This window comes from Astyanax mexicanus, chromosome 9 (genome assembly GCF_023375975.1).
Source record: "Astyanax mexicanus isolate ESR-SI-001 chromosome 9, AstMex3_surface, whole genome shotgun sequence".
Lineage (NCBI taxonomy): Eukaryota > Metazoa > Chordata > Actinopteri > Characiformes > Acestrorhamphidae > Astyanax > Astyanax mexicanus.
Window position 1 is genome coordinate 20,846,067 of NC_064416.1, and position 14,068 is coordinate 20,860,134.

General features: G+C 38.8%; 2 protein-coding genes across 2 annotated transcripts in view; one reads left to right on the forward strand and one right to left on the reverse strand.

The window, feature by feature from the left end:
* nr1h4 (nuclear receptor subfamily 1, group H, member 4) overlaps positions 1-14,068 on the forward strand; it is a 192,904-nt gene that overhangs the window by 23,759 nt on the left and 155,077 nt on the right. The gene's annotated exons all lie outside the window — the stretch shown is intronic.
* polr3b (polymerase (RNA) III (DNA directed) polypeptide B) overlaps positions 1-14,068 on the reverse strand; it is a 30,739-nt gene that overhangs the window by 594 nt on the left and 16,077 nt on the right. The window contains exons 20-27 of the mRNA XM_007250541.4: positions 11,855-12,064; positions 11,572-11,730; positions 10,122-10,239; positions 9,191-9,333; positions 3,791-3,894; positions 1,719-1,885; positions 853-966; positions 601-774 (exon numbers count right to left, since the gene is read on the reverse strand). Coding sequence (XP_007250603.1) covers positions 601-774; positions 853-966; positions 1,719-1,885; positions 3,791-3,894; positions 9,191-9,333; positions 10,122-10,239; positions 11,572-11,730; positions 11,855-12,064 — 1,189 coding nt within the window. The remainder of the gene's footprint in view (positions 1-600; positions 775-852; positions 967-1,718; positions 1,886-3,790; positions 3,895-9,190; positions 9,334-10,121; positions 10,240-11,571; positions 11,731-11,854; positions 12,065-14,068) is intronic.

The following is a 14,068-nucleotide window of genomic DNA, read 5'->3' on the forward strand; positions in this document are numbered from 1 at the left end:
ATATAAAGGATTGTATAGTGCAGTGGAACGACAGGGGAAAGATACACATGAAAATATATCATGTCCAAAAGAAGCTAAAGAATCCTGCACTGACCTGTGGGATATGCATGATTTCAGCCAGATTTCAGCCATGATTTTCAGTTGTTTGTTCTCACTGACAATTCTAATTAAAATGCAGTTGGTCAAGATCATTACTGTCCACTGTGGGTGGTAATGCCTTTTATGACATATTCCTGTACATGCCCATACACCTTGAGAAATCAAATGTCCAATCATTCTAGCACCTACTCTTAGGCCTCGCAACCCAATAATTCACGCTGCTTTGCCATGAGCATTCTGGCCAGTGTTTAACCTCACTCACAAGATCTTCACAACACCTCGCAACAACTTATATGTTCCCAAGCTGTCACTGAGCTAACATTGCATGATTAATATACAAACTGCAACCTATTCGTTTTGGCATGTCATTGTGTTATTATTATTATTATTATTATTATTATTATTATTATTTAAAGCAATAGTGTGCCAATACTGACATGAATCCAGTAACAATCACTACATGTTTGTCCCCTGTAAGTAAATATAAGTAATGTGACTGACCATCCAGAGTATCCGAGCAGGCCACACTGCCCACACACATCCACTTCAAAAGCATCGCTGGAGATCATGAGACGCTCCAGTAGCAGCATACTGGCCCCATATCCTATCAGGCAATCTCTCTCCATCTCTCCCAGACGTAGACCACCATCTCGGGAACGACCTTCTGTAGGCTGTCTGTATGATACACACAGGCAAGTATTAATAGGTATGTCTATTGAAAAAAAAATACAAACATAAAATGCTCCTCTTTACCTGGTGAGCACCGCTCTTGGTCCACGTGCTCTAGCATGCATCTTATCAAGAACCATGTGCTTCAGTTTCTGGTAGTACACTGGACCAAAGTAGATGTAAGCTTCCAGGGGCTCCCTGTGTAGAAAACATATACTTAGGGCATTGACTGCTTCATCATTTCAAGTTTCTTTTGCACATGTGAACATGTAAAATAACCTCAGACACCAATACGTTCACTTATATGAACAAAAGTACTGGGACACCTGCTAAATTATTGTTTCTTTTTCGATATCAAAAAAATTTAGAACAGTTCTGCTAATGTTGGACCATTGCTGTAATGATTTGGTGGCATACAGAAACAAGGGCGTTTTGTAAGGTCAAGATGAGTTGAACACAAAAATCTATATCTCAGTGCTGGGGGACTTTATCTCCCTCGGTCCAATGTCTAGCAAAATTCTCTATAGGGACTGCACAAGCTGGGAGTGTGCATTTGCAAATTAGTTTTGGCAATGGGTACAACACTTTCCAAGGTGGTCTGGCACTCTGTGGACCATCTACTTCAATTGAACCCCCATTGTACAGTCTCATCTGGCTAATAAACAGTAAAATGAATATACTATATATATATATATATATGGCAGAGCAGGGATTCTTTTATCAGTCTTTGTATTACAGATAGTGTTCTAATTCTAATGCTACCTATTTAGGATTCAGGGGCTTAAGGAGGTGCAGTGCAAACCCACAACCACTTCCTGAAATTATAAAATGTGAATGATGACCAGATTCCTCATTAATTTGATCTGAAACTGAACTGCTAGTTTTTATTGCCAGAAATGCACAAAATGTAAGTCTACATCTTCGGCATAGAATTAAAAGCTAATATTTACCCTGTGATGCCAGAGGTGACATAGTCCTTTCCCTGGTAGTTGTATCCATAGCGAATGAGATCCTCACACACGTCCTTCACCTTACTGCCTCCGAAAGCTGTACCGTAGTGAAAACGTCCGTCCAGTACACCTGCCTTCCCCGCCAAGAGCTCTATCAGCTTCCCAACCTTGTGACACAGGTAATATAACACAGAAATACACCTGCATTCCAAACCATTCTCAAATCAATCAATTTGTGCACATAAAAAACATTACTTTTACATAAACACATCTATAAAATACATTCAGGTAGGCAAAAAAGAAAATAAAAGCAAAACTATGCTGAGTGTAATGACTTTGTGACGTCAGTGCCACTGGGAAAAGATAGGAGGATCTGACATCATGGAGTGAGGTCATGGTCCACTGCACTTCAGTGGCCTGACAGAGGCTGCGTCCAGAAACTTTTGCTACTCCTCCTCTCCTACTCCTCCTTTCCAACCCGGAAGAAGGCTGAGGAATCGAGGAGAGGAGAGGAGGAGGAGGAATGGAGGGAAGGAGCTGTAATTGGGGAAATGGGACAGCTGATCCCTTTTAGATATGATGTTGACTACCGGTGAACTGAGCCAACCACAACGCTCACTTTCAGCACATGCCGGATACTGCCCAGCCAATCACAGCTTCTGTATAAAGCTCCACATACAAAAATAAAAACGAGAAATCAATAAACACAATTCCAAATTCTAGAGATCAAGCTTCAAAGTGCAGCCTGATTAGCCATTGATGAAGGTTGCATATGTAAATATTAAATTATTTTAATAGTAAAATATGATTTCATTGAATGTAATAAAACAAATAACAAATCTTAATAAATAATAAATATAATAATACATATTATATTTTGCACACATGTTGAAGTGAAAAAATATTTGATTAAACAGCATCAATGGAACATTACTATCACACAGCTAAATATTCAGATATTCCAATGAAATCCTGCTTACTCCCAGGCATTTTGGCCGCATTTCTCTGGCCAGTGATATATATATATATATATATCATGTTACAAATATAGGATCATTAATATAGTTTTACTGAGCATACAGCTTATCTAAACAAAAAAATATATTAGTGCTTTACTGGCTGTATAATTAGATAAGGAACCTAGTTAATTAATATGTTTATGACCTATATTTGGGCGTTGCCTGCTCCATTTTCGCGTGCTCTGTGGGCGTGGATGCAGTGATGTCATTGGAAAATCCTTAAAAGTCTTCTGGAGTAGGATACACTGATGCACCCTGCGTTGGAAGCCTCCTACAGGAGAATTTTAAGCGTCTTCTTTCATCTCCTACGGTATTCAGACAGGCGGCAAGATGGCGTCACGAAATCAGTTTCCGGGTCACACAATTTCCTACCAGAGTGCTTTCTGTGTGCACTCAAGCATACACTTCAAAATGTGGAGAAACAAACCACACTGGCTTTATAGCTACATTTCATGTGATTTAATGAAGGAGTCGCTTTACCTCAGCTTGACATTTTTGTCAGTCCAAAGCTAACCCCTTACAACCAAGGGCTGACCCCCTTTGCTTGAACCAGTATATAAAATTGTAACAATTTTTTTGTCAATTTTGTTTTGAATCGAGCAGCTGTTCTTTACATTATGCTTACATATCATGATTATGGACCAATAGGAATGCTCCAAAATGACTGAACATATCTTTTTACAGTGACTTCCTGCCAGTTTGGAGATTTATCTGTCTGAATAAATGGATCAGCATAAGACAATCTATGAATGTATGTGGAGAAAAATATACTTTATCCCAGCTTGTATTATTTATTTATTATTATTAGTCATTTATCAATGTGGGAATGATAAGATGCAACAAGAAAATAGTTTGCAGACAGTTTTTGTTTGATTTGGTGTGACAGACCACAGACAACGCAATCATTGTTCTGAAGAACTACAACAATTGAAGTACTTCAGCATCAATTCAACTGATAATTATTTTTTTATTGAAATATAAACTAATCAATCTTCAATATAAAGAAAAAAAGTGAAAACGAGGCATGACGCATTACCATCAAAAAAGACTTACAGTCATTCTGGAGGGGTATCCATGAGGGTTCATGATGATGTCAGGACAGATCCCGGAATCACAGAATGGCATGTCCTCCTGAGGAACAATCAGCCCACAAACACCTGTAAAGGGAGAGAACATAAATATCAAAACACTGCACAATAACTATGCGCTTACAGCTTAATATCATAAATCAGTATTATTCCATCTGTTAAAACCTCCAGTTATAGTTGTTGCAATACCAAAACTGGTCATTGAGCTGCAGCAAAACATGTCTTAAAAGAAGGATGCATAAGACATTCCATACAAATACACAAGCAATATACAAAGACTGATCACTTACAATCTGTTGTAATGCCTTCATGTAGTTTATTTTGCTCTAATTACCTCCATTGATCAGCTTTCCAACACTGCTTTGACTGTCAAATGAAAGTATGTATTTTAAAACAACAATGGCTTGTTTTTGAGGAGAAATGTTTACTCATTTAATACAGTTTTTACACAGATTCATTTAAAACATTAAGAAATGTTTTTTTATTTTGGATTTATTCATTTCATGAAGACAATGAGATCCATCATTATATGAGCAGCGCCGTAACAGTTCTGCTGTTTTAAAACATGGATTTAAAAACACATTTAAGACAATTCCTATAAGTACCCAACAATTATATCTAAGAGTACAATTAATTCACCTAAACAGGGTTTAGAGACTTGCAAAGTTCTGTTTTTTCACTATACAAATATGTTTTTTCCCCACATTTTCACTACTTCTACCTAATTTGGAATTTTCCCCATCCCGATGTCTGAAACACTAAGCGGGTGTAGACTAGCACATGCCTCTTCCGACACATGTAAAGTCAGCCACTGTTGCAGCATCACGGTAAACCAGAGGAAAGCACAGTATCCCCAACCTTGTTACAACAGCTAACAGATGCCTGTGCTGACCAACATCACACAAGATAAGAAATGTAGAGGAAATAGCATCAACCTGCCCCTAAGAGAGCAAGGCCAATTGTGCTCTCTCAGATTCTGACTGCTGATGATTCTGCTTGTTTAATCCTAATTGTATAGCCTCTTCAATAGCCCAATAAAAGATGAACACACAGACAGCCCCACGTCACAGAAACTACTGTGTACCTGTGTCAGAAACATCTGGCTCATTTCCAAAATCCCACATAGCATCTCATATAGTTTCTCGATGCATAATCACTTGCATACTAATTTAACTTCATGAAAAAATGCTGCACAGAATGCCACTCTGGTCCACTTGCTCGAAAAACAGCAGAGCAGAGCCACCAGTCTTTCACACGGCGGGTCGAAGAAGTGGTGCGCGACTCAGAGTGAGAGTGTAAATGTTTACCGAGCAGCTCTGCACTCTTCCCTCTGCCAGAGCAAACACATTATTGGGCCATTTGCAAGTCATAAAGGGTGAGAGAGGTACGAGCAGGAAGTCAGGAGAGGGTGCTTAGCAGGACAGTGAGAGGGGATTATACGTCTGGAGCTTCCCTGCACCACAGTGAACACAAAGACGGGATCAACCCGTGAGAGGAACGGAAGACATCCATATGCAAAGAAGAGGGTGAGACTTGGAAAATATGGAGACACTAATGTGGCCATCATTAGCAGTAGTCTAATAATAACAATGAGTAATGATAAGATGAAATAAATTGGAGAATTGGAGTATTGATAATGGGCATGTTAGCCATGTGAGTGTGTACAGCTACCCCTGTACATCTAAGTCACAGTTCAGTTCACATTGCTGTTCAGAGCTCACTGTGCAGAATTAGTTCAGCTTTAGATTAACAGAGAGAGAGAGAAAAAAAAGCAGAATGTCAGATTTCCTTTCACCGATTATGAACAGACAGTTGTGCCAGTATTTTACAGTTCCCCCTTGAGGCAGCTACAACAGCCTGTAGTATGTATTTATAATTATACCACAGTTAGTTCCAACCCTGCGATATGATTGGCTGAGAGGCGTTCCATGAGTGGCATTATCAGCTGGTAATGCACTGTAACTAAAGCTCTCCATGTATTACACCGCCATATACAGGTAACTTAGCAACGATGCAGCGCTTACCAGCCAAACAGCGCAGCTACAAACAGCTGAAACTATTTTAACTGGCGGAGTGTTTATAACCAAACAGATCATAGTTTCTTATCCTCTTTAACTCAAAATCTTTTAAATCGCAATAATACACTCGAGTTTCGTGCTACAACGTGTAATATTGGCACTGCTGTGATGATCTACGGCACTCTGCAGTGTCAATATTACATTATTATTGCTTAAATAAAATAAAATTTATACATCAACATGCTGGAGGAATTTCCTTACATGTACCTAACTGTCATACAATGTAGGAACTGTGTTCTCTTCTAATCCACCCTATTTTTCTGATTTGAATATGACAGGAAAAGGCCATAAATTTACAGAAACTCTTGTTAACTGCAATAAGAAACCTGAGTAAAAATAGGCAACATATGTGGGTTGCTGTCTCTACATGTGGCAGCAAGAAAAAAGGAAGCAAGCAGGGTATCCAACAAAACTACAGTTACTATAACAATACTCCAAAATGCTACAATTCACACAATACCATGCAAATTCAAACATAACAATTTGCAAGGATTTTATCAATTTTTGATGGCAGTTTACTATGTAGTTTACCATTTCCTTACTTGTTTAAGTTGAATAGACAGTTCAAATTTAACTTTAAACTGCACTTCAATCTTATAAACATTGCAGCTCTTCATCCTTTTCAGACACTGCACATTTATTTACATACTGAACTGGAAATTGATTTGTTTATGCTTGTCAAGATGTATATATAAATTCTGACTATATATTTAACATCTTATATTCTCTTTTGTTTTTTTAATTTTTAAGAATGGACAGTCATCCATTTCACTACTACTACTGTGTATTTGATTTTATTCTCTGTGTGACAGAGTGTACCAAACTGCACCGATTTAGTGTGCACACATTGGAGCTATTAATTATGAAGGGCATCACTGAATTTATGCTAATCTTAGATGTGTGTGTTTGAGTGTGTGGCATAGTTAATCTAGAAATGTACGTTTTGAATATAAATACCAAAAAAAAGGTCTAAAAATGTATTTCCAGCAACCTAAGTCAGAATTTCTGTACATGCGAAAGTGAGCAACTAAAAGAGCGCGAGAGCTTCCCATCGCAGACATCCTCGGTGTTGTTTATTTTGTGTGCGAGTGAATGATAAAAGAGGCATGAAATCAGCAGAGAAAAGCAGGACAGCAGTAAGAGTCCACAGCCCTCCATCACACCCCATACAGGCTCACCGTGGCAGCTCACACAAAGGGCCCCACCAACACAGCTCCGTGTGTGTGTTGTTTATGTCTGTGGGTTTGGGTCACCGGTAAATAATTAACCTATTCTACTCAGTTGACCAGAGCTTATAAGACTAGTCAGGGGCTGGTCAGAGGGGGGAGGGAAGTAAATAAGAATAAAACACATCTTCAGTGAAATTTGGTTAATACAACTGGCACCAACACACTGTGGGATGTCCTCTGCTGGCTCTCTGTGCTGCTGAAGCTGCCAAATGTTCTCCCTTTGAAATACAATTTTCTTGGAGTATCTATTTCTGTCTTCAAACCAAAAGTTATTTAGTTACGTGTAATGTATTTTATTTTACAGTATCTCAGAAAAATCAGTAACACTTCAATTTTTTTCATTGGACAACATTAAAGATATGATACTTTGATACAATGTAAAGTAATCAGTGTACAGCTTGTAAAACAGTGTGAATTTGCTGTGCCCTCAAAATTACTTAACACACAGCCATTAATGTCTAAACCACCGGCAACAAAAGTGAGTACACCACTAAGTGAAACTGGCCAAACTGTGCCCTATTAGCCATTTTCCCTCCCCAGTGTCATGTGACTTATTAGTGTTACAAGGTGTCAGTTGTGAATGTGGAGCTGGCCTGTTAAATTTGCTGTATTGGGTACCAATTCTCTCATAGTGGCAACTGAAAATTCAGCATGGCTCCTCATTGCAAAGAACTCTCTAAGGATCTGAGAAACAGAATTGTTGCTCTCCACAAAGATGGCCTAGACTATAAGAAGACTGCCAACACCCTATAACTGAGATACAGCATGACGGCCAGGGTCAAAGGAAAAGAAACGTTTATAATTATCACTTTTTATCCAGTCAAACCAGTAGAATCTGAAGACACATTACAACTCCCCGTGTTGTGTTTAAACTACATTTAAACACAACACAAAATGAACCACTATCAGTTTCCATTCTAATGTTTTACAAAAAGTATGTACAGGGCAAGATTCTTTACTTTCTTGTTTTTATTCACTACAGTTATATGAAAACTCTTTTGGTGATACAGGCTACCATGATTTGGAGCAGTACTGAAACAAGTAAAATGGAGATCTTTTCTTAACTTTGCTGCTTTAGAATCATCTTTACAGCTATTTACAGTTTTTTTTTTTTTTCTAGATGTTAACGAGCCATTCCCCACCTAACAAATGCTGAAATCTCTGTGCCATGCTGACTACATCCACCAAACATTTGGAAGCGCAAACACACCGGACAGTATGGAAGATTATAGTGTATATTTTTCTAAACACCAACTGAAAATTAGCTAGAAAAGTCCTGGAAAATGTTTTCCTACAAAGGAGTGGGAATGCTAAAGGAGCTCTCAAGTGGAAGCTTCTTTACAACAATTTACATCCCTGCTCACAGCCACTCATTCCCCAGACTAAAAGCCCTTATTTGGGCACCACCACCGCACAACTTTTCGCACTCACACAGCACTACAAAAGCTAGCCTCTAAAACCACAAAAAGGCATTCAGGAGAACTGCACTGTCCCTCGCAAACAACTTTTAGCTGTCCTGTATCAGTGGCTCTGTGCCCCTCCTTAAAATACCAAGAGGCCTGTTAAAAAAAGGGGGGAAAAGAGCAACTGGTATAAATTGCATCTCGGGCTGTTTTGCAGCTAACCCTTCCCTGACCTCTGCTCACTCTCACGGGCCGTGATGAGTGCTCGTGGACAAACTCAGCTAATGAAATGAGTGAATTATGCACGGCGCCAGTTAGAGCTCAGATTAAACCATCATCGTGGCTCGGGCTCTCACTGGAGGTGGGCAGAAACAATAGGGGCTGTAAACACTTTTTCCCAGGAGCTCCGCTGCTGTAATAAATTTGCATAGTCTGGCTCGGGACAAAAGGCTAATTAATTGAGAAACAGCCCTCAAAAAAGGGGAGGGGGCTCTCCAGATGCAGTTTATGTTGAAAAGAGAGACAAAAAAAAAAAGAGAATAAGGACTCAACTCTATTTTATGTGCACCCACTTACACTGACCATGATCTACACTGAAGTTTTACAAATCTAGACTAGTTAAAAGTACTTAGTGAGTCCGGAGGAGCCGAGGTACCTTTCTGGCCATGCCGGCTGCTGAATTTGTCTCCTATCTCAGGACGACGTGTTTGCCTGAGCAGGATCTTTACCAGGAAGGCATCCTCTGCATTTGATGAGATCATCACCTTTTCTATGTAGGAGTCTGTTGAGCCTTTATACCTGTGTGAACAAAACACAGAACCCACTCACTTTGTTGTTTTCATAAAGCAAATCAACAAAGAACAGAACTAGGGCTGCCATGATAATCATATTATTGTCTAAATGTACAGTACATGGACATAAAATACTGTAGAATAATAATCTTTTTTCATTTCTTTTTTTCTTTTTGGTGACCTCAATATTAACTGATCCGAAAGTTATAGTACAAACTTTAATCATAGGAATGAAGGGTGGAATGTAGAGATGTAAACATTCTGCTCCACACACCAACTGAATCCATGCATGGCACACCTTCTGTTTTGCTCCTCAGTACTGTCTGTGTAAGGAGGAGCTGGTTGACTAACCAGCTTATGTTATGCCATTTAGCCTAATGTTTTTCTTTCTTTCAAATCTAAAAACTGTTATAATTTTAAAATGTAGGGGTAACTTAGCTTTTTATCAATTTTTTTCAACATTATAAGCACACACTTCCCAGCCAACTTAAAGTTTGTTATCAACCTTTTCTTATCTAGTTATATTTATTATATTATACTATTATATCATAATACTAATGTCATAAACCTTTAATACCATAATGTAGTTTAGAGCAATTATTATAACAGACAGGGCTAAACAGACCAACAACACGTTAAACGGCGTGACAAAGTTATTTATATTAATTCAGAATAAAAGAAATGCACTGTACTGTAACAGATTCACTATTACTAATAGAAGAACAGTAGCTTGTATTCAGTATTATACGATTGCAGCCCAGTCTCACAGACTGTGAGCACCACAAGAACACTCACGTGATGGGTACATCTCTGTACTGTGGCTGGCCTGGCTGGGTACTGCCCTCCAGTGGTGTCTGGGTAACTGTGGGCATGGATTTGTTCACCAGCACTTGCTTATTCTCCACCCGTTCACCTACACACAGAACACATTAACACACAAACTTTTTAATTACATAGAAATCAAACATTTTGGTCTGTCTGATGGTATATACTGTCCTTTGATGTAATCTGTGGCAAGAGCCATCCCATAATGTTGAATAATGATATTTTAGGACTGCTGGAGGATTCTTTAAGCATCCTGCATCTTGGAATTGTTTGGAAGCCTCTCCAGACTCTGCATCTACAACATTCTTTCTGAAGGCCTCAGAGAGCTTTGCATCTGTCCATGATGATCCAACCCATTTCTACAAACAAGAGCAAACCTTCTACCTAAGGTCTGAGGTTTAAATAAGACGGACTCCTCCCACATTATCTCTAACCATGCTCTAATCGTCATCATGTGCTGACTAGAATCAACACCTGATTCTAATTTTTGACATTTTAAGCAGTAGTAAATGTTTTATGTCTTTACAAGAAAACTGCATTTCTAACAATTACATTACAAAGCATGCAAAAAAAAAAAAAAACATTCTTCAGGTTTTTATTTAGTTATTTTACCTTTATCTGTCACCATTAGCGCTCTCAAAGTAAAGGCAATGACGCACACTATTAATCTGGAAACTTTAAATTTGAAGTGTTAATATTACTTTATTTTAAATCACATTTCCACATTTACAGAGTGACTGGTGACGTGTTTATTTAGTGATATAAAATGGCACTTCTACTGTCAAGGTAAAAAGGTAACTAGAAAATTACATTATTTATGATTATAACTAACACTCATTATCTGTTTTACTCACACTGAGTAAACACTCACACTGCTGCTGAGTGTTGTCACCTTAAACTCTCCATTTCAATATTCTAATTTTAAAAAGCATTAAAATTACCCCAAGATATTCTACTACAGTCAAAACTCTAGGCTTCTTCCAGCATTTAAAATTTTAAACCGCGACAATAACAGAATATTTTTGTGATTACTACAATTATTTTCTTAAGCTACTGACACAATTAATATGAATTTAATTCCATTAAATGAATTCTACATTAATTATTTTATTTACATTTAAATATCTATTATTAAATGCTTGAGCCCTAAGAACAACAAATGCAATCAATCACAATCACAATTTTTGTTTTACTAAACATAACTGTTGGGTCAATTCTAAGGTTGACTTTATACAGCAGAGCAGCTTGCAACAACAGTCTGGTATAACTGAAAACTGGTAGCACTAAAGCTTAAAAGTAAAATAATTCCAGTTGTAACAACTTACAGATCTCACTTAAACACATAATACACAAAAAAACAAATACTGCTGATTGACTGTATCTGTGCTGTACTTCAGTAAAGCACCTAATTGACACTCACCGGGGGAGCAGATTCCATCAGCATCCAAGATGCTGTGCCTCCAAATGGGTTTGCGTGTTTCAGCATCCAGCATTGGACCCATCACTTTGTCAAAGGTCTGGTTTGTGTAACGTCTCAGGGTGCACTTGGCATTTTTGTACACAAGACATCTACCAAAACCTGGCACAAAGAATCAGAGTACAGTCGAAGATTAAGAGTAGCTGTTCTATTATTGTATGTAATGAGTGTATCTCCATGCAAGCACTGTTTTAGTAGACCATGTTTATGCTTTAAGAACCCTTACCTCTATCCAGGGAAGCCTTGTTAAGCACCAGAGCATCCTCAATATCATAGCCGCTGTAGCTCATCACAGCTACTGTGGCATTCTGACCAGCAGGCAGCTTCTCAAAGTCAATCAGCTCGATAGTCTTGGTCTTCACCATGGGCCTCTGAGGATAGGCTAGCAGGTACATCAGTGTGTCAATCCGATTCCTCTGGTTGTAGCCAATAGTGCCTGTGAGCCGAATAAGGAGTATTAATAAAAGAGTTTGTCTCTCTTTGCTGTTAAAGTAAAACATTTGACTATTCTGAACATGTTGTTGAACCTGTGATGTAAAGACTGGTTTACACTCAACCAAAGATTTGCATGTACATTTTTTAAAATAATTTTATTTATAATTTTTTATCCATTTTCTCCCTAATTTATATGGCCAATTACCCAAACCACTCATTATGACTCCTCCTATCACTAGTGATGCCTCAACACCAGGAGGGTGAAGACTATCACATGCCTTCTTCAATACATTTAAAGTCAGCCACAGCTAGCTCTTTTCTAACTGCTGCTGATGCAGCATTCCTGAGTAGCATCACAGTGCACTCTGAGGAGTTTGTTTGTTTGTGTTTTGTGCCATATCAGCCACATTTTGGGTATTTTATGGTATCGACAATGTTCATGACTTGAGCATCACAGACTTAAATCAGTTTCTTTATGATGAAGAACTTTCAGAAAAGTAAGTATTTTAGTATTTTTTTTTTTTTTTACAAACGGGCTGTTCATATTTAAAACCCTATAAAAGTTATTACTGTGGTTAAAAGTGCAGAGCAGTCTACTAAGATGAGTTTATAAATAAGCCCTATATTATGCATTTGCACCTTCAGGCAAAATATATATGAAAAAATGTAATCCTATTTTCTCCCCTATTTAGCTGAGCCAATGAACTACTCACACATTCACCACCTATCAATTGCAATGCTCCCCTCTTTTGATACATGTGAAGTCAAGCTACTGCCTCTTTTTAACCTGATAACTAGGCAGTCTACGGTCTTGGAGAAAAGCGCAGGATCCCCACCTCTAATACAACAGCTACCAGATACCAGTGCTGGCCAGCAGCAGTGTTGGTAATGAGGGGATCTCAGGATCTGGCTGCTAAAGCAACGCAGTATAAACCAGGACTCGATCATTGAGCCATCTTGTCTTCGTCTTGATGCCTTTGCATACTTAAAACTACTGAACTGCTCAGAAAACCTTAAAACTATTTCTAATAACTGAAATATTAGGCCTGACCATAATAAGCAAATCTTTTTTAGAACAGGTCTTAATTAGAACAAGTTAAAGCCTTAACCAAAACTACTGAGCTGACCTGAATTAAGAACTTTAAAATGAAGATTCTGTTGAAGGATCAAGTTTAATCTGTGTCCACAAAACGTGTCCTAAAGATGCTCTCATGCTTGACTAACTTTGCCAGACTGGTTGAGGTGAGTGCATGCAGAGTGACAGTATCTTTAGCTGCAGTGTTGCAGCGCACTGCCGGCTGAGAGAGGGCCACCTCCTTAATCCACCCCAGCAAAGCAGGGAAGGTTATTGAAGAATAGCAGCCGTCCCTTGAGGCCTTGACATTTGTCAGATGCTATTACTTCACAATCAGGGTACAAGCACACAGCGTGTGATAATAGGTCCGGGGCCACACAGCGAGATTTGCACATGTATGGGGCCGTCCACACAAAACACACCCCACAAGAGACAAGGGCGAGGATATTGGGCCAAATGTAGTTGCAGTCTCAGTGGTTTTGTAAAGATGGTGGTGAAGGAGGGGGGTGGCTGGAGTAGTTCTGGTAACCAGGGGAGCAGTGTGTGTTCACTCTCCCTCACTTCTGCAGCTGAGCACACTAACCCGCTACACACACTGAGCTCGAGACACAATGAATGGCTAATGACACTCAGAGAGACTGTGTGCAGAGGCCCTTTCCCTGCCACACACAAAAATGGCCTACACAATCAGTTGATGTTTGATGTACACACAGACACCCACACTTACTTCAGTGTGTTTGAGGGTGTGAATGGCATTATGAATGTGAATATGTCTCAGTGTGTACGAGAGAGAGAGAGTGATGTGTAAATGCTTAAGCTGTCTTGGGTGTTTAAAGATGAGGGTTGTGTCAGAGTTTAAACAAGTTATGGTATAGGTGGAAAAAAGGGGGAGAAAATATAATAACTAGATCTGTCTGTTATTGGTTTAGA